The sequence below is a fragment of the Lampris incognitus genome, chromosome 2 (assembly GCF_029633865.1).
Source record: "Lampris incognitus isolate fLamInc1 chromosome 2, fLamInc1.hap2, whole genome shotgun sequence".
Taxonomy (NCBI): domain Eukaryota; kingdom Metazoa; phylum Chordata; class Actinopteri; order Lampriformes; family Lampridae; genus Lampris; species Lampris incognitus.
Window position 1 is genome coordinate 110,654,372 of NC_079212.1, and position 23,248 is coordinate 110,677,619.

General features: G+C 42.4%; 1 protein-coding gene across 1 annotated transcript in view; it reads left to right on the forward strand.

The window, feature by feature from the left end:
* The window catches only part of lactbl1b (lactamase, beta-like 1b), a 35,012-nt gene that overhangs the window by 516 nt on the left and 11,248 nt on the right, over positions 1-23,248 (forward strand). The window contains exons 2-4 of the mRNA XM_056275279.1: positions 2,157-2,322; positions 8,398-8,504; positions 15,094-15,251. Coding sequence (XP_056131254.1) covers positions 2,157-2,322; positions 8,398-8,504; positions 15,094-15,251 — 431 coding nt within the window. The remainder of the gene's footprint in view (positions 1-2,156; positions 2,323-8,397; positions 8,505-15,093; positions 15,252-23,248) is intronic.

Below are 23,248 nucleotides of genomic sequence, written 5' to 3' on the forward strand. Positions count from 1 at the left end.
TGTGTGTGTGTGTGTGTGTGTGTGTGTGAGAGAGAGAGAGAGAGAGGGGTAGAGTGTCTGCCTCAGTGCTAAGCTGTCTGCTGACTCTTGAAACGAGCCAGCTGCCATGTTCCCCGACTATTATTGAGTTACACAACCAGACTGCTCTCTGGTTTTACAAGCTATTTTCCCCATATCAAATCATCTCATCAGCATGCCACCACCAAAAAGGCAGTACTATCCTGTGATGAAGCTAAATGAAGGAATGAATGTGTGTGTGTGTGTGTGTGTGTGTGTGTGTGTGTGTGTGTGTGTGTGTGTGTGTGTGTGTGTGTGTGTGTGTGTGTGTGTGTGTGTGTGTGTGTGTGTATTGAGGGGTGTACAAGGCGCATTTGGCATTATTACAAGAATTACTTTGTTCGCCATAGGGACTTAAAGAACGGAGGAGGAAATGTTTTCTTGTAAATGCTTTACTTAGCCAACCGAGTAAAACTACACTGATTTTCATTCTACATTCATGACTTTTGGTGCAGAGGCATTAGTACTAAAAAATGCTCACTTGATGTCTGTGACAACTGCATGGTGATGATTGTGATATTACTTTTATGGTTGGCACATGTTCCATTGTACAGATGAATGCAGAGTTAATCCAGTGTGGGCACAAGTTCAGCTTGTATTTCCCTGTTTGCTACCTTTCATCATTGCCAGATTTAATGATAATCCAAATGCCGGCATTCCCATCAGCATTATTCCCTTTCCCAATTCTCATATACACAACTACCATGTAATGATAATCAGAGACCAAATGATCTCTTCATCTCATCTCAAATCCTCAATCATTCTGTCAGAAGTGAATCCTCACTGACGTCCAAAACCACAAGACCTGGATATAAATAGGAGCTAACTGTTTAACTGATATTAGTAGTGTTTTCCTGGTGTATTGTATCCTTGCACTACACACAGTATAAGGTTGTGTTTTCCCTCAGCATATATGTCAATATCTTTTGTGTTGCCATGAATGTTTACAATGCATGTCGCCACAAAAGTCATCCAAACAAATGTTCTTTTCTTTTTAAGGACAGGTTTATAGTCGTGATTCGAATTTGTCTTCTTAAAAAGTCATGCAAACCGAACAGTCAAAGTTTGTATGCTGGTCATCTGTAGGTTATTGGAGTGAATTCAGCAGCAGAGCATTCAGCAGGAGAGGGCCCTTCCAACTGGCATCAAACACTCAATTGCCACTGAGTGTCTCAAAATCTCAGTCATGAACTCACACTAAGTATCAGAAATCAGTGCACATGTGTGATCCCATTCTTCACTGTTAAAAACGGCCAAAGACTAAATCCATTACACTATTACCTCATCCCGCCCTGTCTTGCTGGCTGAGAGGGGGACAATTGTCAGCTTGGGTGAGTTGGCGGTGGGCTCCGGCAGGCGAAACTAGACTGAAGTGAATTGATTCTCAGGGATTAGAGATTAAGATTTCCCCCTCCTGCTCATCTGAGCTTTGGTGGAGTAAATCTGGGGATTATGATGTCAGAGGCCCATCGCTGCAGAGGAGGAAATTGAATTGCAAGAGAGGGAGTGCCGATGGCCAGGGATTACAGCACAGTCAGTAAGAAACCGGAGATGGAGTCCATGTTTGTGCCTTTCTCCTGGTCAGGGAAACCATCAGGGAAGACAGATTTCCATCTTTTAGGACTGGACAATGCATCCAATGCAGAGTAGATGCTTGGGGTGTTGACTGAGTGACAGGAGGACTGTTGGTTTTTCAGCAGTCCATTCCATCCTTTCCCTGCCTGTCTGTCGAGTAATACCATCATAAGGTGAGAACTCTTATGCGTGGTTGCAATAATTTTCTTCTTTAATGAATGATGGGGATGTCGGCACGTGACAGCCATTAGCTGGAAGAGGTTATGTTGCCCAAGGCCTTGATATACTGTCTAGGGTGAAATTTTTAGAACACGGAGTCCTATAATGAACAACATGATCCCCTGTTATTTGGCACACCTATTGCTAATTCACTGCTTGCGTGTATGTGCGTGTGTGTGTGTGTGTGTGTGTGTGTGTGTGTGTGTGTGTGTGTGTGTGTGTGTGTGTGTGTGTGTGTGTGTGTGTGTGTGTGTGTGTGTGTGTGTGTGTGCGCATGCACGTCCATGCCTGTTTCTGTTTTTCAGCCAACTCCTGTTGTGGCTGCTCCGGCAGTTAAGTTAGAGGGACTTACCAACACCAAGGCTATGAAGGTTAAGTGGACTCAGCTGGGCCTGGTGTTCTTCATACTGCTATCTCTGGTTATGACGGGCTGCTTCCTCTGGCAGTACCATCTGCCAAAGTTACTGCCAGGTGAGACCAGCACCATGGGTGCTTTTAGGGGACAAGTTGGCACAAAATAAACAGGATTATCTTAGATATTAGATGAGTTACCAAAATCATATGCTCATTCAGTATAATTTTAGTCAAGCATTCTTCTGAATTATCTTTCACCATTAGAATAATTTAACTTCCTTGTCATCATCCGAGATCATTTAAAATCTGATTAAATAACCCAATAAGGAGCAAAAGAGACTGATTTTCTCAAAAGCAGAATTGGGTCAATCTCAGCACCTGCACTGTTGTCAAGGTGCGACTGTGAAATCCAGTAATCTTTGGTTCCTCTGGCAGTGGATTACTAACTAGTCTGCTGACAGTTGTCCATGTAGTAGTGTAGCTTCAACTGTGGGATCCAGGGCTCTGAGGAGCAGCCATCAAAGGGCTTTCTAGTTTTGAGTTTTAATCTCAAAGTATATTAGCAACTTGTGAATCGTGAATTTCAGTAATTTTTTTTTCATAAAATCCTTCATTTCCTGAGTGACAGCAAATCCTAAAGTGTTGAAATGTATGAGACATCTTAATGAGGCAGGATTCAGCAGGCATTTTTTTGTATTGTTTTGAATCTGTTTTATATCTCTGAATAGTGTTGCCCTCTCAGGATTTTGTTAAGATCTACCGCCATATGTAGATCTTTTAGTAAGTACTAATTCATCACGTGCTCATTGTTCAGTTACAGTGGTGCTTGAAAGTTTGTGAACCCTTTAGAATTTTCTATATTTCTACATGCATATATATGACCTAAAACATCATCAGATTTTCACACAAGTCCTAAATGTAGATAAAGAGAACCCAATTAAACAAATGAGGCAAAAATATTATACTTGGTCATTTATTTATTGAAGAAAATGATCCAATATTACATATCTGTGAGTGGCAAAAGTATGTGAAACTTTGCTTTCTGGTATCTGCTGTGACCCCCCTTGTACAGCAATAACTGCAACTGAATGTTTCAGGTAACGGTTGAGCAGTCCTGCACATCATCTTGGAGGAATTTTAGCCCATTCCTTCGTACAGAACAGCTTCAACTCTGGGTGTTGGTGGGTTTCGTAACATTAACTGCTCGCTTCAGGTCCTTCCACAAAATTTCGATTGGATTAAGATCAGGACTTTGACTAAGCCATTCCAAAACATTAACTTTATTCTTCTTTAACCATTCTTTGGTAGAAAGACTTGTGTACTTAGGGTCGTTGTCTTGCTGCATGACCCACGTTCTCTTCAGATCCAGTTCATGGACTGATGTCCTGACATTTTAGATAGATAGATAGATAGATAGATAGATAGATAGATAGATAGATAGATAGATAGATAGATAGATAGATAGATAGATAGATAGATAGATAGATAGATAGATAGATAGATAGATAGATAGATAGATAGATAGATAGATAGATAGATAGATAGATAATTTTACTAGCCACACGACCAAGGCCGGTGGAATTTGTTTTTGGTACGCTTTACACACTGCAGCAGCAGCAGCACAATACATACATACATAGACAATAACAGACACTCCACATATTATCACAAACAATACAGTTACACAATAACAGAAATAAACATATCAGGCATAACAGGTGAATGGTGGTGTTTATGCCAGTGTCGTGTGAGGAGAGGACTACAGGGAGGAATTCAGAGTCCTGATGGCTAGGGGGAAAAAAACTGTTTGCAAAGCGTTTAGTTTTAGTTTAAAGTGACCTGTAGCGCCTCCCTGAGGGAAGGAGCTGGAAGAGGTGATGAGCAGGATGTGAGGGGTCAGAGGTGATCTTCCCTGCTCGCTTTACAGTCCAGTTAGTATGTAGAGATTCAACTGAAGGGAGTGGGTTGCCTATGATTTTGGATGCTTTGTTGACAATCCGCTGCAGTTTTTTTCCGTGTTTGACTGTCCGTGCTGCTGTACCATACTGTAATAGAAGATGTTATGATGGACTCGAAAATGGCTGAATAAAACAGAATGAGAAGTTGTTTGATCCGGTATTTTTTAAGCTGCCTAAGAAAGTAAAGTCAGTGTTGAGCTTTTGCAGTGATGTGTTCAGTGTTAGTTTTCCACTTTAGGTTATTGCTGATGTATGTTCCAAGGAATTTAAAAGAGTCGGTGGTGGTGATGGGGTCTCCGTTCATTTGTATGGGTGTTTTAGGATTCGGCATGCATCAGAAGTCAATAATGAGTTCTTGGGTTTTGGCTGTATTAAGCAGAAGATTGTTGTCTGCACACCAAGTGACAGCCTGGTCTACTTCAGTGCGGTACTGGGTTTCATCATTGGTGGAGATGAGGACTACAATGGTTGTGTCATCTGCATATTTGATTATTTTAACAGAACTGTCCGTGGATGTGAGGTGGGTGGTGTAAAGTGAGAAGAGCCAGGAGAGAGGACACAGCCCTGAGGAGCACCTGTACTGAGGGTAAGAGGGTGTGAGGTTAGGTTATTAACCTCCACCCTCTGTGGCCTGTTCCACAGGAAGCTCTGAATCCAGTGGCATATGGCTGGGTCAATGTTCATATCCAAGAGTATGCTAAAGAGTTCGAGTGGGTTGATGGAATTGAAGGCAGAACTAAAGTCTACGAACAGGATGCGTGCGTAGCTGTTTGGTAATTCCAGGTGTTGCAGGGCTATGCTAACTGCATCCTCAACAGACCAGTTGGGTTGATAGGCAAATTGATATGGGTCCATCATTGGGGAGGTGCAAGATTTCAAATGTGACAAAATAATGCGCTCAAATGCTTTCATGGCCACAGAAGTTAGGGCAACTGGTCTGAAGTCATTGATGCAAGTGATTTTTGAGGTCTTTGGCACAGGAATGATGGTAGAGAGTTTGAAGCATTGTGGGACTGTACATTGACTTTAAGAGGTGTTAAATATGGTGGAAAATATTGGGGCCAATTGTGCTGCACAGTGGCTCAACAAAGTAGGACTGATGCCGTCTGGTCCTGCTGCTTTTCTAATGTTCTTTTTGAATGTTGCTCTCACCTCATCCTCCTGGATGCAGAAGGGTGGCATTGGAGAAGGAGTAGGGGGGGTGGCTGGTGGAATAGGTTTTTCAAACCTTGCATAAAACGTATTTATTTGGGAGGTTATGGTCACTATCTGGAGGGGAGCAGGGGTGTTTTTTGTAATCTGTCATTTCCTTAAGTTTTTTTCCATATTGCTCTGGAGTTACTGGAAGAGAATTGTTGTTTGAGTTTTGTTGAATAGCTGGACTTTGCTTTTCTTGTTGCAGCATGCAACTTATAGTTGGCTGCTCTGTACTGATCCCTGTTTCCGTTTTTGTATGCCCAGTTCTTTTCTTTGTGTAGGAGGTGTAATTCTTGAGAACCAGGGTTTTTATTGCCGTAAAATGTCACGGTTTTGGTAGGGATGCACATTTCCTCGCAGAACTTGACATATGACGTCACTGTGCCAGTGAGTTCATCCGGGGAGTTGCAAGCTGCATTAAATATATTCCAGTTAGTGCATTCAAAACACTCTCGAAGCGTTTCAATGGCAACCATGGACCAGGACCTGATGTTTTCTTGATGGATGTAAGCTTTTGTTTGTATTTGGGGATGAGGAGTAACACTGCGTGGTCGGACTTCCCCAGTGGAGCCCTCGGGAATGCACGGTAAGCGTTTGAAATTGAGACGTAGCAGTGATCCAATGTTTTGTTTTCTCTGCTATGGCAAGTGACTTGGTGCTTATAGTTCAGGAGTTCGAGGGACAAGTTTGTATGGTTGAAATACCCTAACACGATGACAGACGTGTCAGGGTTGGAGTTTTCAACATGGAAAATGTGTTGCGAGAGTTCGCTAATGGCTGTGTTAGCATTAGCTTGTGGTGGAATGTAAACACCAAATAATACAGTTGAAGTGATTTCTCTTGGAAGGTAATATGGTCTGCATTTCAAACTGATGAATTCAATATCATAAGAGCAGTAGCGACGAAGGATTGTTGTTATACTAGCGCTGATTGACCATGAGACAAATAGCTCCACCTTTTGACCTGTGAGACAGTTTGACTGACCTGTCGGCTCTGAAGATAATGAAACCGGGGGGGGGGGGGGGGGCGTTACCGCTTGATCAGGGACCGATTGATCCAGCCATATCTCGGTGTAGCAGAAGGCTGAGCAGTCTCTGTCGGTTTGTGTTAATGAAAAAAGTTCATCCATTTTATTTTTGAGGGATCGCACGTTAGATAGGATCACTGCCGGTAGTGGGGGCCGATAGGGCCTTCTCCTGAACTTGGAGAGAACCCCTGGTCTCCGTCTCCCTGTGTTAGGTGTATTTCCTCAGGACGGCGATCCAGTGTTGTTTACAACAAGTATATCCTCTGGAAAGTTGGCAGATAGTCCCAAATTGCCAAATGTAATCTTCCTGATGTACAGCAACTCCCCGCGGTTGTATTTCCATAGACATGATGCTTTTCTGACATGAAACATAGACAAAAGTGCAAGACACAGCAACAGAGCAGGAACCATCTTGTTTACTTAAGAATTCGCTGGTATAATTCAGAATTCATTGTTCCATCAATGATGGCAAGCCGTGTTAGCCCAGATGCAGCAAAACAGGCCCAAACCATGATAGTACCACCACCATGTTTCACAGATGGGATAAGGTTCTTATGCTGGAATGCAGTGGTCCTTTCTCCAAACATAATGCTTCTCATTTAAGCCAAAAAGTTATATTTTGGTCTCATCCATCCATAAAAAAATTTCCAATGGCCTTCTGGCTTGTCCACCTGATCTTTATCAAATTGCAGATGGGCAACAATGTTCTTTTCGGAGAGCAGTGGCTTTCTCCTTGCAACCCTGCCATGCACACCATTGTTGTTCAGTGTTCTCCTGATGGTGGACTCATGAACATTAGCCAATGTGAGAGAGGCCTTTAGTTGCTTAGAAGTTACCCTGGGTTCCTATGTGACCTGACTCTTATACGCCTTGCTCTTGGAGTTATATTTGATGGTCAACCACTCCTAGGGAGGGTAACAATGGTCTTGAATTTAACCCATTTAACACAATCTGTCTGACTGTGGATTGGTGGAGTCCAAACACTTGATATAGATCAAGATATGGATATGGCTTTGTAACCTTATCCAGCCTGAGCATCAACAATGCTTTTTCTAAGGTCCTCAGAAATCGCCTTTGTTCTTGCCATGATACACTTCCACAAACACGTGCTGTGAAGATCAGACTTTGTTAGATCCATGTTCTTTAAATAAAACAGGGCGCCCACTCACACCTGATTGTCATCCCATTGATTGAAAACACCTGACTCTAATTTCACCTTCAAATTAACTGCTAATCCTAGAGGTTCGCATACTTTTGCCACTCACAGATATGTAATATTGGATCATTTTCCTCAATAAATAAATGACCAAGTATAATATGTGTGTCTTATTTGTTTAATTGGGTTCTCTTTATCTGCTTTTAGGACTTGTGTGAAAACTTAAGGTTGATGTTTTAGGTCATATTTATGCAGAAATATAGAAAATTCTAAAGGTTTCACAAACTTTCAAGCACCACTGTACATATTCTATGTGATATGGAGAGGCCAATAGTCCGTCGGTGCTCCATTGTAGAAAGTATTGAACTATGTATGTTCACTCAGACTCCACACCAGCTGCAGGTCCAGGATGCTTCATCTTGTTTCCTCAGATGTATAGGTACCGCAGTGTCTTAGTCTTTGTGTCATGCTACATCTCTCTCTCTCTCTCTCTCTCTCTCTCTCTCTCTCTCTCTCTCTCTCTCTCTCTCTCTCTCTCTCTCTCTCTCTCTCTCTCTCTCTCTTTGTTCTCTCGCTGTGTGGTCTTTCTCTCTGTCATCTCGCTGTGGTCTCTTTCGCTCTCTCTCTCTCTCTCTCTCTCTCTCTCTCTCTCTTTGTTCTCTCGCTGTGTGGTCTTTCTCTCTGTCATCTCGCTGTGGTCTCTTTCGCTCTCTTTCGCGCTCTCTCTCTCTCTCTCTCTCTCTCTCTCTCTCTCTCTCTCTCTCTCTCTCTCTCTCTCTCTCTCTCTCTCTCTCTCTCTCACACACACACACACACACACTCTGTGGTGTCTCTCCATCTCAATCCATTGTAAGATGAAGAGATGGGTCGCAATGCCAAGTCAGAGCACATGTGTCCCCGTTTTCCTGAGCCTGTCGCACTGGAGCATCCAATCCCCAGTCTTAAAGAAGCCCTGGAAAAGGTACGAAATGTCCTTCAATGTAGAGATTAAAAAACTAAATGGTGGTTTTCTTTTCCATCATGTCCACAACAGTCAGAGGAAATGTATTTACTTGCTTTGATAATCCCTCTTCCCACCAGATGCAGGAAGATTAAAGATAATGATGAGGAATCGAGTCTCTATTTAGATAAGGGTCATTTCATTCTGAAGGGAACAGCCGTGTTTACAGAGACTCAACCACAAAGTACACAAGGATGAAAATTCGCCTGGTTTTGAGTGAAGCTCTGTATCGATGATGAGTTTTTTTGGGGGGGGGGGTATTTCCACGACCATCAGTACAACACTTGTGCCAGAAATGTATGGGCTTGTGTACAAAGACCAAGGTACCTTACAAAGCAAGGTAAGACAATTTTATTTGTATAGCACATTTCAGCAAAAAGGCAATTCAAAGCGCTTTACATAAAACATAAAAGACATTAAGATAAGCAACATAAGGCAGTAAAAATACATTTAGAAACAAATAAAAAAGAGAGTAAAAGTTACAATGCAGTGTAAGATGAAAATCAAAAGCTTTCAAGATTTGTTTACTAAAAGGCAGCAGCAGAAAAAAGTCTTCAGCTTCGATTTAAAATAACAGAGTTTTAGAAAACCTGTAGTTTTCTGGGAGATTGTTCCGGATATGTGGTGCATAAAAATTGAAAACTGCCTCTCCATGCTTAGTTCTGACTTTGGGTACAGAAATTAGACCTGTTCAAAATGATCTGAGCAGTCTGGGTAGTTAATAGTGTAGCAGTGGATCAGAAATGTATTTTGGCCCTAAACCATTCAGTGCTTTATAAACCAAGAAACAGAGTTTTAAAATAAATTCTTTGACGGGCAGGAAGTCAGTGTAGCAACCTCAGGACTGGAGTGATGTGATTCACTCTTTTGGTCTTAGTAAGTACTCAAGCAGCAGCGTTCTGAATCAGCTGCAGCTGTTTGATCGATTTTTTAGAAACTGCAAAGACACCGTTACAGTAGTCAAGTAGACTGAAAATAAATGCATAGACAATTTTTTCCAAATTCGGCTGAGACATAAATCCTTTAAATCTTGATATATTCTCCAGGTGATAGTAGGCTAACTTTATAATTGTCTTAATGTGGCTATCTAAATTCAGGTCTGAGTCCATGACTACACCAAGATTTCTGGCTTGGTTTGTGGTTTTTAACATTACTGATTGTAGCTGAGTGCTAACTTTTAATCATTCTTCCTTGGCCCCAAAGACAATTACTTCAGTTTTATCTTTGTTTAATTGATTTGCTCAATGCACTTACTCGGTGCTTGTATGGTGTTATGGTCCCCTGGTGATATGGTTATGTAAATTTGTGTGTTGCCTGCATAATTATGGTAACATATTTTGTTGTTTTCCATATCTGGACTAGTGGGGGCGTATTAAGTGGAAGTGGCTCCAGAATGAAGCCTTGGGGAACTCCACAGGTCATTTTTGTATGCTCAGATTTGTAATTACCTACAGATACGAAGTAGTCCCTCTCCTTTTAGTAGGATTCAAACCAGTTTAGTGCTGTGCCAGAAAGACCCACCCGGTTTCCAATCGGTCTAGTAATATGTTTTAGTCAACTGTGTCAAATGCAGCGCTGAGATCCAGTAATACCAGGACTGAGATTATGACACTGTCTGTGTTTAAGTGGGTGCCATTAAAGACTTGAACAAGAGCAGTGTCAGTGTTGTGGTGTGATTGAAATCCTGACTGGAAGACAATGGAACTGTTGTTTAGTGTCAAAATGTTGTTGAGCTGCTGGAAAACAGCTTTTTCAATTTTTTTACTTGTAAATGTGAGGTTTGGTATGGGCCTGTAACTGTTCATTAGTGAAGTGTTATTCTTTCACTGTTGTATTTTGTAAATTGTGTAAACACAACATCCATTGCATGTTGGCCATCTTAGGAGAGCGATCCCTCCTCTGTTGCTCTCCCTGAGGTTTCTTCCTATTTTTTTTCCCGTTAAAGGATTTCTTTTTTTAGGGAATTGTTCCTTATGCGATGCTAGGGTCTAAGGACAGGATGTTGTGTTGCTGTAAAGCCCACTGAAGCAGATTTGTAATTTGTGATATTGGGCTATACAAGTAGAATTGACTTGTTTTTTTTTGTGTTTTTTTAAGAGTGGCTTGATGACTGCAGTTTTCAGGGCCTGTGGGAAGCGACCTGAGAGAAGAGATGTGTTGACAATTTTTAGAAGATCTGAGGACATGCGATTAGAAATGTTTTTGAAAAAGCCTATTGGGAGAATATCAAGGCAGCAGGAGGATGATCTCAGATGTATAATGTCCCCCAAGTTTTTATGGTTGATGGGATCAAATTGTGACATGCTATTTGAATTGATTTTAGGTGGACTTAGGGACAACACATGCCCTGTACCTAGTGTGGAGGCACTGGCTGCCTATCTAATTTTCTGAATTTTGTCATTGAAGAAGGAGGCAAATTCATTGCTGGCCCTGGTAGATAGAAATTCAGCAGCTACTGCCACTGGGGAGTTTGTTTGCAAATAAGGCAGTAGTTTCAAAAGTGCAAATAGCTCTCAGGGGCCTTTTGGACATGAAATAATTTATATCGAACTCATTTTCGCTCCAACATAAATAATGATGTTTTATTGTACAAAGTATATCAGTACAATTAAAACTGCTCTCATGCCCTGATTAACCACTAGATGATCCTTTCTGAAAAACAAAAGAATCCTCAAAAAATTTAAAAAAGTCAAAGGACATTCATAGCAACAGGCAAGAACGGGAGCTGCCATGTTTTTCGGTGTGGAAAGAAGTATTTTGCACTTACTACTATACACTACTAGGGTATATCATTATTTTCTTAGAGAATCACGTTTTAGTCAAAGCTCGTCATTGCACATGTAGACTTACGTATAAGAAAAGAAAAGAAGAGAAATCCAGCGGTGAACAATGTCAACAGCATAAAGCTTGCAAATATATAAAACACAATCACTAAAAAGGTATACAAATCTGACGACTGTGCAGAAGAGCTGGCAATCATGCAAAAACACAAGAATGGGGCCAACAGATCATAGCTCATCATTTTTACAAGGAAAACTATCACTGGCGAAGGTCGTCGGCATTTTTTTATTGCACAAAAAATGGGCAAATGTGGTGAATCTAAGTTATTTCTCAAGTGTACCTTGTTAAAAAAGGGCAATGTTTTATTTCAATAAGTACGATATTAGGGTTATGCTACTAGCAGAACTTATTTGAAATATATTGAAACATGGGTCGTTCTGCACATCACTGGAACACGCAGCATGACGGGGCCACACCAAACAGAAGGCAGTTTGGTTCACACAAAACCCTTCCAGTTAGACAACATTTGAGAGTACTCAGGGAGACCTCAGATGTTGTTTTTCATATCATCTGTGTTGTCAGTTGATGTTTATTTTACTTTGGTGATTTTTTTTTTATTTACCATGTTGGAACTTTAATCCTGATGGGAAAGACAAATCACATAATTTGCATTTGGGATAATTTTTTTGCACTTTGCATGCTTGTTGTCAATTGCTTGTTTTTTTTTTTACAGATGGCCTTGTCCTATCCTCTGTCTACATCCCAAAATGCTCAATTAATCTACATGACATGAGCCGTAAAAGAAAAAGGGGTGGGAGTGGGGAGGGTAATGTAACCTAGTGGGGTGTACGATTTAGCTGTACCCAATTTTGTTATACATAATTTTCCAGTATCTTGCTCAAATAACACAGACTGCATTTCAGGCATGGCATGACATCAGTTAATTTGATACAGTGCCATATGGCATTAACATTTGGATTGTAAATTACCAGCCCCTTTTATATCCATAAAGACCCGTCTCTTCAAAGATGCAAGTTTATAAGCCTCCCTCGACAAACACACTCAACCATTTGCTATGCCTTTATGCTTGGAAGAGGACCCAGTATGTGTGTGTGTTTTTTTTTTTTTTACTTGTGTGTTTTCTGTGTCTGAGTGATATGTTGACCTCATCCCTGCATAGTTGGTGCAAGAATGTCAATACATATGGCAGATTTTTATTTCTGATATTGTTGTAGAGGACTGTGGTATTGATTTTATGGGACTTAGCATCCATCAGTGGGTAAATGGTCGGTCTTTAAACAGTCGTTTTGTCAGTGCAACTGCATCCCAGTCACTTTCTACACCACTAATCACCATGCGGTAAAAACACAGTGGGGAGAAAGTGAGAGAGCTACACTGTTAGTGGTGATAAAGCTCTTAATGACATATAGAGGCTTAGTTTGGGTGATGGAGTGAGGATTATCCAGATGCTTTCTGCAAAATGAGTGTTCACAATATGTCTTTTCTCATAACAAATTCAGATTCCTTGACAAGGATCCATACTTCTATCAGATTTTTTAAAAAAAATAATATTTTTGAAGCATTCACCGCTGAAATAGTCGAAGATTGTGAAGCTTGGTCTTTGAAATATGGCAAGACTATAAGGATCATGGGTAGATCTTTTTTTGCAAAACATTTTTTTTCTTTTGCAAAAAAAAAGAATTTTTTTGCAAGAATGCTTTGACAGAAAAGGCAAAGTTACAGTTGAATATTGTTTTAACAATTTTTGCTCCATTAGAAAGCATGGGGGGGGGTAGGACTTTGCAATATATGGGAGAAGTTTTAGGATGCTGTCAGGCCTGAATATACAGAGAATGTGCTTATCTACTGTAGTGGGTCACCAGGATGCCCTTACAAAGGAATCTCTTTGACATTGTCTCCTTAGCACTTAATTTCCAAAATGGTAGCATTGCTATTTTTCTCCCCTGAATATCAAACAATAAACATCAAGTAAAAAAAAAAAGGAACTACATTCTAATGAGACAGTATGGTCTTCATTTCATTGATGAAATACTTCTCGAGGAAAAAATATACCTTATTATATTTGCATAATTAAAAGAAGTAGATCAGTACATAAAATTACAGTGAAAAGGAAAAAGAAAAGAGAATGTGCCGGGGAGGAAGGAAGCCCAAAGGTCAAGTAATAAATCAACAAAACACAATTAAATAAGACAAAACAAAGCAACTGAATTATAAACAAAATGGAGAGAGCGAGATAGAGAAAGATTTAATTTTCAAAAACATTTAGTTAGTTTACATTCCAGTCCAACAGCTGATATTCAAACATACTCATTTTGTAATCCAGCTCGTAAAATGAAAAACAGTCTCAGAAAAAGTCTCACCAAGTAGTTTAATCAAAGTAGAGCTGCCGCTCTGATGGCCGAGCGGAATAAACCGCTGTTCTTGCAACCCGCTCGTCATGTGGCTGAAAGGTTCGTATCCCAGACTCGTCATAACCGATCATGGCCAGAGCGTCTACGGGGTAAGGCGTTCATTACGCCATTTTATATTGGGTGTAGCTTGGTGTAGTGTTCAGAAACTCGCCGTTCTCCAGACCCCCCCCTCGCCCATTCGGGCGCCTCAAGCCAAGCAACCGAAAGCATTCTTCCTACGTCTCCTTCGCGGCCTGAAGGCAATGCAATCCGTGCGAGGCTTCAACGAGTAAAACAGCGAGAGCAGCCATTTGAAGGAAGCTCGTGATACGACTATCTCCTTTCTGTGGAAGCGTGAGCCAGGGGAGTTATTGGACAAGAGTTCCGGCCATATGCCATTGGGTTAATCGGATGGGATAAGGGGAAAAACTAGAAATAAATTTAGGGGGAAAAAAGTATACCAACAAACAGGTTTTCAAAATCAAGTCAAGAGGTCAACACTAGTTGCAACACAACATCATAAACACAAATATGCCACAGGGGCTTTACGGCAACACAACATCCTGTCCTTAGACCCTCGTATCGGATAAGGAACAACTCTTTAAAAAAAAAGAAAAAAAGGAACTTTAACAGGGAGGAAAAAAATAGGAAGAAACTTAGGGGATTCGGGGAGAGCAACAGAGGAGGGATCTCTCTTCCAAGACAAAGTGCAATGGATGTTGTGTTTACACAATTTACATAAACAAACAAATAGATAAATAAATAGATAAAACACAAGCTAACAATACAGCCAAGACTCACCCTCGTTACACAAATTAGAAACAAAAAACAGGTCTTCATCATCTCCCACTGAGCACAATACTCCCTCCTATTGCCCATTTAAGGCTCAAAGCCTCTACTAAATTGTCTACCATTTAGGAGTAGGCATCCACCCAGAGCTGAACCTTCAGCAGTCCTTTAAGAACCTGCACAGGGTCTACACAGCCTACCGCCTGGGCCCGGTTCTCACAGCTCAGCCAGATGGCTAATTTGGCAGTAGTTGATGTAATAACTGTGTGCGTACCTTTCTTACTGACTAGGTATTTGAGACCATATACAAACAACTGAAAAGAAAAAAGCCTCCCCCAAGCCGGCTGAAAGTTGGTCACATACATATTTGTTCCATAGCCATGCTCATCTGTACCTAGTTGAAGACTGACATTAAGTGGAATGTAAAAGGAAAAGATGAAAATTACAGGCATTTCTAGTGGTATATGTTGTGAACTTAAGGATGGAGGTGTACTAGATCTTGACATGGTTTGGATGGCAACTCAGGGTAATTAATGTACAATTCAATATGACTCTCCCTTTATATTCAGGTGGACGTGCTACTGCGCCAGAGCGCCAACCCCGTCAGCCTTCCCTCTCTATCAGCCATTGTAATTTTCAATGACACAGTTCTATGGACAGGCAACTTTGGAAAGAGGAATGGAAGTGACCCTCTATCGGGCCCACCCAACGAGTACTCAATCTACAGGTGAGTAATGAGGGCTTGGAAGCGACCCTCTATCGGGCCCATCCAACGAGTACATAAGCCCAGGTGAGTAATGAGGGCTTATGATGTTACCGATGAATATTTGTCTTTTTACCAAGTGGTCAATGTTCATAGGACTTTTCTTCATTGACCTGCCTGGTCATTTGTTCAAAGGTTCAGCTAGAATACACATTATTTACCACAACTTACAGTGTCATCTGTGACCATAAACCACTATCTTTCACACTATTTTGCCTGTTAACGCTGTCAAAGCCGTATGAAAACCAGACTGGACATACGATTAGGCTGACATAGATGTACTATGTACATGCGTACACATACAATATGTATGCTGTGCATGTTTTTTTTTTTATATTGTAGCGAATTCGAGAAGCTTCTGCATATCAGCTTCCTCACGCCTCTGGGCGCATACACTTCCGATGGCCTTACGCTCTCACCATCCCACTTCTGACACCAATGTAGCGAATTCGGGGGGGAACCACAGGAACTGCCGCGGCCGGGATGCGAACCCGTATCGCCCGCACCGCAGACTGCTCGACTAAAGGGCCAGACCCGCTAATCAAGGACCAACGTGTCTACTTATCCATGCACGTTACACTATATATAAATTTATTTCTGATTTTTCCCTTTTTCTCCCAATTTAGTGGCCAATAGATCCATTTTAGTTCAAACACCACGCTCGTACTGCATGCATTCGCCAACTGCATCTCTCCGGCCAGCAGTCTCGAGGGGGACGCCTCGCCACTTTCATGACAAGGCGAACCCAGCCCATTTCACTGCTTTTTCCCCACACACGCCGACTCCGCCCGCTCCCGAAGACAGCGTTGCAAATTATTGCTGCTTCGTCGAGTCCGGCCATAGTCGGATCTGACGAGACTGAGGCGCGAACCCCAGTCCCCAATCGGCAACTGCATCGACACAAAGCCAATGCTTAGACCTCTACGCCACCGCGGTCTCCCGTTGTTCATGATTTTGAGTTCAAGCAATAAGCTGAGGAACCATAGCATTTAACAGCTGTGATTAATATACAGCCACATATGGTGTTTTGTTTTGTTTTTTATTATGCCATAAAGTGAAAATGGCAATGTCATCCTTAAGTGACCAACAGAAACATAGAGAAGAATTGATACTGGGTCTGAAGTTCCCTTGAAGGAAAGCTGGGGACATAAATAGACCCAGATCTTGAAGTATTTAGCAGCTACAGTGGCTTGAAAAGTATTCATACCCCTTGAACTTTTCCACATTTTGTCACGTTACGACCACAAACATAAATATATTTTATTGGAATTTTGTGTGAAAGACCAACACAAAGTGGCACACAATTGTGAAGTACAAAGAAAATTATACATGATTTTAAAAAAAAATTCAAATAAAAAAACTGAAAAGTGCGGTGTGCAAAAATATTCAGCCCCCCTGAGTCAATACTTTGTGGAACCACCTTTTGCTGCAATTACAGCTGCAAGTCTTTTGGGGTATGTTTCTACCAGCTTTGCACATCTACAGACTGAAATTTTTGCCCATTCTTCTTTGCAAAACAGCTCAAGCTCAGTCAGATTAGACGGAGAGTGTTTGTGAACGGCAGTTTTCAGATCTTGCCACAGATTCTCAATTGGATTCAGGTCTGGACTTTGACTGGGCCATTCTAACACATAATTATGTTTTGTTTTAAACTATTCCATTGTAGCCCTGGCTTTATGTTTAGGGTCGTTGTCCTGCTGGAAGGTGAACCTTCACCCCAGTCTCAAGTCTTTTGCAGACTCCAACAGGTTTTCTTCCAAGATTGCTCTGTATTTGGCTCCATCCATCTTCCCATCAACTCTGACCATCTTCCCTGTCCCTGCTGAAGAGAAGCACCCCCAGAGCATGATGCTGCCACCACCATGTTTGACAGTGGGGATGGTGTGTTCAGAGTGATGTGCAGTGTTAGTTTTACGCCACACATAGCGTTTTGCATTTAGGCCGAAAAGTTCAATTTTGGTCTCATCTGACCAGAGAACCTTCTTTCACATGTTTGCTGTGTCCCCCACATGGCTTCTGGCAAACTGCAAACGGGACTTCTTATGGTTTTCTTTTAACAATGGCTTTCTTCTTGCCACTCTTCCATAAAGGCCAGATTTGTGCAGTGCACGACCAATAGTTGTCCTGTGGACAGATTCCCCCACCTGAGCTGTGGATCTCTGCAGTTCTTCCAGAGCCACCATGGGCCTCTTGGCTGCATCTCTGATCAGTGCTCTCCTTGTTCGGCCTGTAAGTTTGGGTGGACAGCCGTGTCTTGGTTGGTTTGCAGTTGTGCCATACTCTTTCCATTTCCGGATGATGGATTGAACAGTGCTCCGTGAGATGTTCAAAGCTTGGGAAATCTTTTTATAGCCTAACCCTGCTTTAAACTTCTCCACAACTTTATCCCTGACCTGTCTGGTGTGTTCCTTGGACTTCATGATGCTGTTTGCTCCCCAATATTCTCTTAACAAACCTCTGAGGCCGTCACAGAACAGCTGTATTTGTACTGAGATTGGATTACACACAGGTTGACTCTATTTAGTCATTAGGTCAACATTCGATCATTCAGCAATCATCAGGCAACTTCTGAAGGCAATTGGTTGCACTCAGAGAAAAGGGGGCTGAATACTTTTGCACACCGCACTTTTCAGTTTTTTATTTGTAAAAAAATGTTTAAATCATGTATAATTTTCTTTGTACTTCACAATTGTGTGCCACTTTGTATTGGTCTTTCACATAAAATTCCAATAAAATATATTTATGTTTGTGGTCGTAACGTGACAAAATGTGGAAAAGTTCAAGGGGTATGAATACTGTTGCAAGCCATTGTATCTATCAGCTATACACACTAGTATGGAGCATATGCTCATCTGCTCGGTGCACCAGATCTGTGGAGTTTATTGCATCAGCAGAACTCAGACAGAGTCAGATAAATCTATGTCAATCTTAAGTGTAATTTAACGTGTAAATGTAAATGACTCTCACTCTAAGCAGGTACAAAAAAAAGGAGAGCTTAAGAGTTATTTGGGAATAATTGTATGTCCCACGGAAGAGCAAATTGATGACATCAGGCTCTGCGGCAGAGGCAAACCAAGTACTCAAACTATGAATGAAGGCACGTGCTAAGAGTCCGTTTCACGCTTAGTGCATTCGGCTTTTCAATGTCAGTCTACAAAGAATGACTACATTAATACTCTGTACCATATCACAGTCACAGCTACTCCTGAAGGACAACTATCAATAAATATGAAAACAGAAAATGGATTAAATTCCTTTTTTTCTCATCAATCTACACACAATACCCCATAATGACAAGGTGAAAAAGGTTTTGTAGAAATTTTTGCAAATTTATTAAAAATGAAAAACTGATATATTGCATGTACATAAGTATTCACACCCTTTGCTATGACACTCAAAATTGAGCTCAGGTTTTTCCTGTTTCCACCGATCATCCTTGAGATGTTTCTATATCTTGATTGGAGTCCAATTCAATGGATTGGACATGATTTGGAAAGGCACACACCTGTCTATATAAGGTCCCACTGTTGACAGTGCATGTTAGAGCAGAAACCAAGCTACGAAGTCAAAGGAATTGTCTGTGGGCCTCCGAGACAGGATTGTATCGAGGCACAGATCTGGGGAAGGGTACAAAAAATTTTCTACAGCTTTGAAGGCCCTGAAGAGCACAGTGGTCTCCATCATCCGTAAATGGAAGAAGATTGGATCCACCAGGACTCTTCCTAGAGCTGGCCGCCCAGCCAAACTGAGCAATTGGGGGAGAAGGGCCTTGGTCAGGGAGGTGAGCAAGAACCCGATGGTCACTCTGACAGAGCTCCAGCGTTCCTCTGTGGAGATGGGAGAACCTTCCAGAAGGACAACCATCTCTGCAGCACTCCACCAATCAGGCCTTTATGGTAGAGTGGCCAGACGGAAGCCTCTGCTCAGTAAAAGGCACATGACAGCCCGCTTGGAATTTGCCAGAAAGCACCTAAAGGACTCTCAGACCATGAGAAACAAGATTCTCTGGTCTGATGAAACCAAGATTGAACTCTTTGGCCTGAATGCCAAACGTCACGTCTGGAGGAAACCAGGCACCTCTCATCACCTTGCTAATACCATCCCTACAGTGAAGCATGGTGGTGGCAGCATCATGTTGTGGGGATGTTTTTCAGCGGCAGGAACTGGGAGACTAGTCAGGATCGAGGGAAAGATGAATGGAGCAAACTACAGAGAGATCCTTGATGTAAACCTGCTCCAGAGCGCTCAGGACCTCAGACTGGGGCGAAGGTTTACCTTTCAACACGACAATGACCCTAAGCACACAGCCAAGACAACGAAGGAGTGGCTTCGGGACAAGTCTGTGGATGTCCTTGAGTGGCCCAGTCAGAGCCCAGACTTGAACCTCATTGAACATCTCTTGGAAAGACCTGAAAATAGCTGTGCAGCGACGCTCCCCATCTAACCTTACAGAGCTCGAGAGGATCTGCAGAGAAGAATGGGAGAAATACCCCAAATACAGGTGTGCCAAGCTTGTAGCTTCATACCCAAGAAGACTTGAGGCTGTAATCGCTGCCAAGGGTGCCTCAACCAAGTACTGAGTAAAGGGTGTGAATACATATGTACATGCAATATTTCAGTTTTTTATTTTTAATACATTTGCAAAATTTGTACAAAACCTTTTTCACTTTGTCATTATGGGGTATTGTATGTAGATTGATGAGGAAAAAAAGGAATTTAATCCATTTTGGAATAAGGCTGTAACATAACAAAATGTGGGGAAAGTGAAGGGGTGTGAATACTTTCCGGATGCACTGTATATAGACAGGTGTGTGCCTTTCCAAATCATGTCCAATCAATTGAATTTACTACAGGTGGACTCCAGTCAAGATGTAGAAACATCTCAAGGATGATCAGTGGAAACAGGATGAACCTGAGCTCAATTTTGAGTGTCATAGCAAAGGGTGTGAATACTTATGTACATGCAATATTTCAGTTTTTTATTTTTAATACATTTGCAAAATTTGTACAAAACCTTTTTTATTTATCATTATGGGGTATTGTTTGTAGATTGATGAGAAAAAAAAGGAATTTAATCCATTTTGGAATAAGACTGTAACATAACGAAATGTGGGGAAAGTGAAGGGGTGTGAATACTTTCTGGATGCACTGTATATATATATATATATAAATTATCCGAACCTCTTATCCTGGTCTCAGGGTTGTGGGGATGCTGGAGCCTATCCCCAGCAGTCATTGAGTAGCAGGCGGGGAGACACCCTGGACAGGCCTCCAGGCCATCACCACACATTGCCGACATACACACAAACACACCTAGGTGCAATTTAGTATGGCCGATTCATCTGACCTACATATCCTTGGAGTGTGGGAGGAAACCGGAGCACCCAGAGGAAACCCATGCAGACTCGGGGAGAACATGCAAACTCCACACAGAGGACGACCCGGGATGACCCACCAAGATTGGACTACCTGGGGGCTCGAACCCAGAACCTTCTTGCTGTGAGGCGACTGCGCTAACCACTGTGCCACTGTGCCTCTTATCCAAGCTGCTTATCTTAAGTAGGGTCACGAGATGCTGGAGCCTATTCCAGCAGCCACTGGGCAGCAGGCGCGGAGACACCCTGGGCAGGCCACCAGTCCATCACGGGGCCAACACACACGCGATTCACACCTAGGGACAATTTAGTAAGGCTGATTCACCTGACCTACATGTCTTTGGACTGTGGGAGGAAACCGGAGCACCTGGAGGAAACCCACGCATACACATGGAGAACATACAAACTTCACACAGAGGATGACCTTGGGTCCCAAGGTTTGACTACCCTGCAATTCGAACCCAGGACCTTCTTGCTGTGAGGTGACCGCACGAACCACTGCGCCACCGTGCTCCGGGGTTCGAACCCAGGACCTTCTTACTCTGAGGCGACTGCGCCACCATACCACCCGAGATTGTATACCTTATTAGCAATATTTTCAAACAGTATACTTAATTCGGGAGACAGAAAAGGGATCAAGGACTTCAGAAGGCCCACCAGGTCAGCAAATTTGAGTCAGAAAACCTTGCCCTAAACTGAGTCAAAAGTGCCGCAACGTGCACAGAACTTGTTTTCCAGAAAACCGTCAATACATCTGCAGGTACATTTCCACAACAGTCTTCCCACTCAGTCCGGACTGGATGATCAAGGCCATTTGAAAACATCTCATGAAGTATTCAGTGTGACGTAATTTTAGAAATTAAAGGTAACTTTATCATAACAGAAAATCTTTATCTCAACAAACACTATTTTTATAAGAAAAAGATAATATTCTTAACAAATATACATTCAATCCACCTGCACAATACTCTCTCTCTCTCTCTCTCTCTCTCTCTCTCTCTCTCTCTCTCTCTCTCTCTCTCTCTCTCTCTCATATATATACTATATGTAATGAATGAAAGGTCACATGTTTAACTTGACCTACTCACGGGTGTACGTGCAGTGCGTGTGACGTATACAGGAAGTGAGACGCGCATGTTATGAAGGTTGTATGTCGGATGAACGCTAGTAAAAGCTACACAGTTAAGAACCTACGAAGTCGGCTCGTTCTTGAATTATTCTTATGTCAGTAAGACAAGGCGTCTACGGACATTACATGGTGTCAGAATAGTCTGTGTATCGGAACACGAGCGGTCATGCCGAAGTTTAATCCGCCGAGTGAATTCAAGTTTGACTGCCCTGTTGAATGGCCGGAGTGGAAACAACGGTTTTCGCGCTTCAGGCTCGCGACAAAGCTGGATAAAGACGACGGGGAGATTCAAGTGAGTTCGCTGATTTATGCAATGGGAAGCGAGGCTGAAAAGATATTCAGCTCGTTTGACTTCGCGGCGGAGGGTGATAAAGTGGACTATGATATCGTACTGAAAAGGTTCGACGACTACTTTATTCCCCGCCGTAACATCATACATGAGAGGGCGTGCTTCTATCAACGTAGCCAGCAGCCAGGAGAGACAGCGGAGATGTACATCCGGACATTGTATGAGCTGTCTGAACACTGTGAGTTTGGGGACAAGAGGGATGAACATATCAGAGATCGTCTGGTAGTGGGCATAAAAGATAAGGTGCTCTCCCGTCAGTTCCAGCTCACAGCGGACCTTACTCTGGTGAAAGTCATTGAACAAGTGCACCAGGCGGAGGCAATAACAAAGCAGCTCAGCCTCCAAGCTAACCAACCAGAGGCCCAGCTGGCTAACGTCAATGTTGTCCGACGGCGGGACGGACGCCAAAACAAAAAGGGCGGACAGTGTCATGGTGGCAGCAGACCTGCAACCAACAAAGTAGATGAATGCGGGAGGTGCGGCAAGACGCAGCACACCGATGAGCGGAAGTGTCCTGCAACGAACAGTAAGTGCAACAAGTGTCATAAAAAGGGACATTGGGAGCGTGTATGTCACTCTAAAGCGGTGAGAGAAGTCACTGAAGAGGTTAAACAGCTGTACTTTCTGGGAGAAGTTGGCAAAGAGAGCAGTCAGGAAGATTGGACTGTTAGTTTAACAATAAGTGATGTACCAATAACCTTTAAAATTGACACGGGGGCTGACGCTACTGTTATCAACCAAGGGACATTTAAAAAGCTGAAGCCAAACATAAAACTGGGACCTCCTGACACATGCTTCATAAGCCCAGGTGGAAACATCAGCTGCATAGGACAGTTTCAAGCCACAACCAACTACAAGGAGAAACAATACTCCTTTCCAGTGTATGTGATCAAGGGGAGAGGCAGCTGTCTGCTGAGTCGTCCAGAGGCAGTGGAGATGGGTCTAGTGAAGCGGATGAATGAGGTCAGTGGAGTTTTCGGTTCAAGTGGACTGCTGAAAACAGACCCAGTGAAAATAGCTCTGGTGGAGGGTGCCCAGCCATACGCGGTGCATACAGCCAGACGGATACCGCTGCCACTTGTACCACTGGTTAAGAAAGAACTGCAGC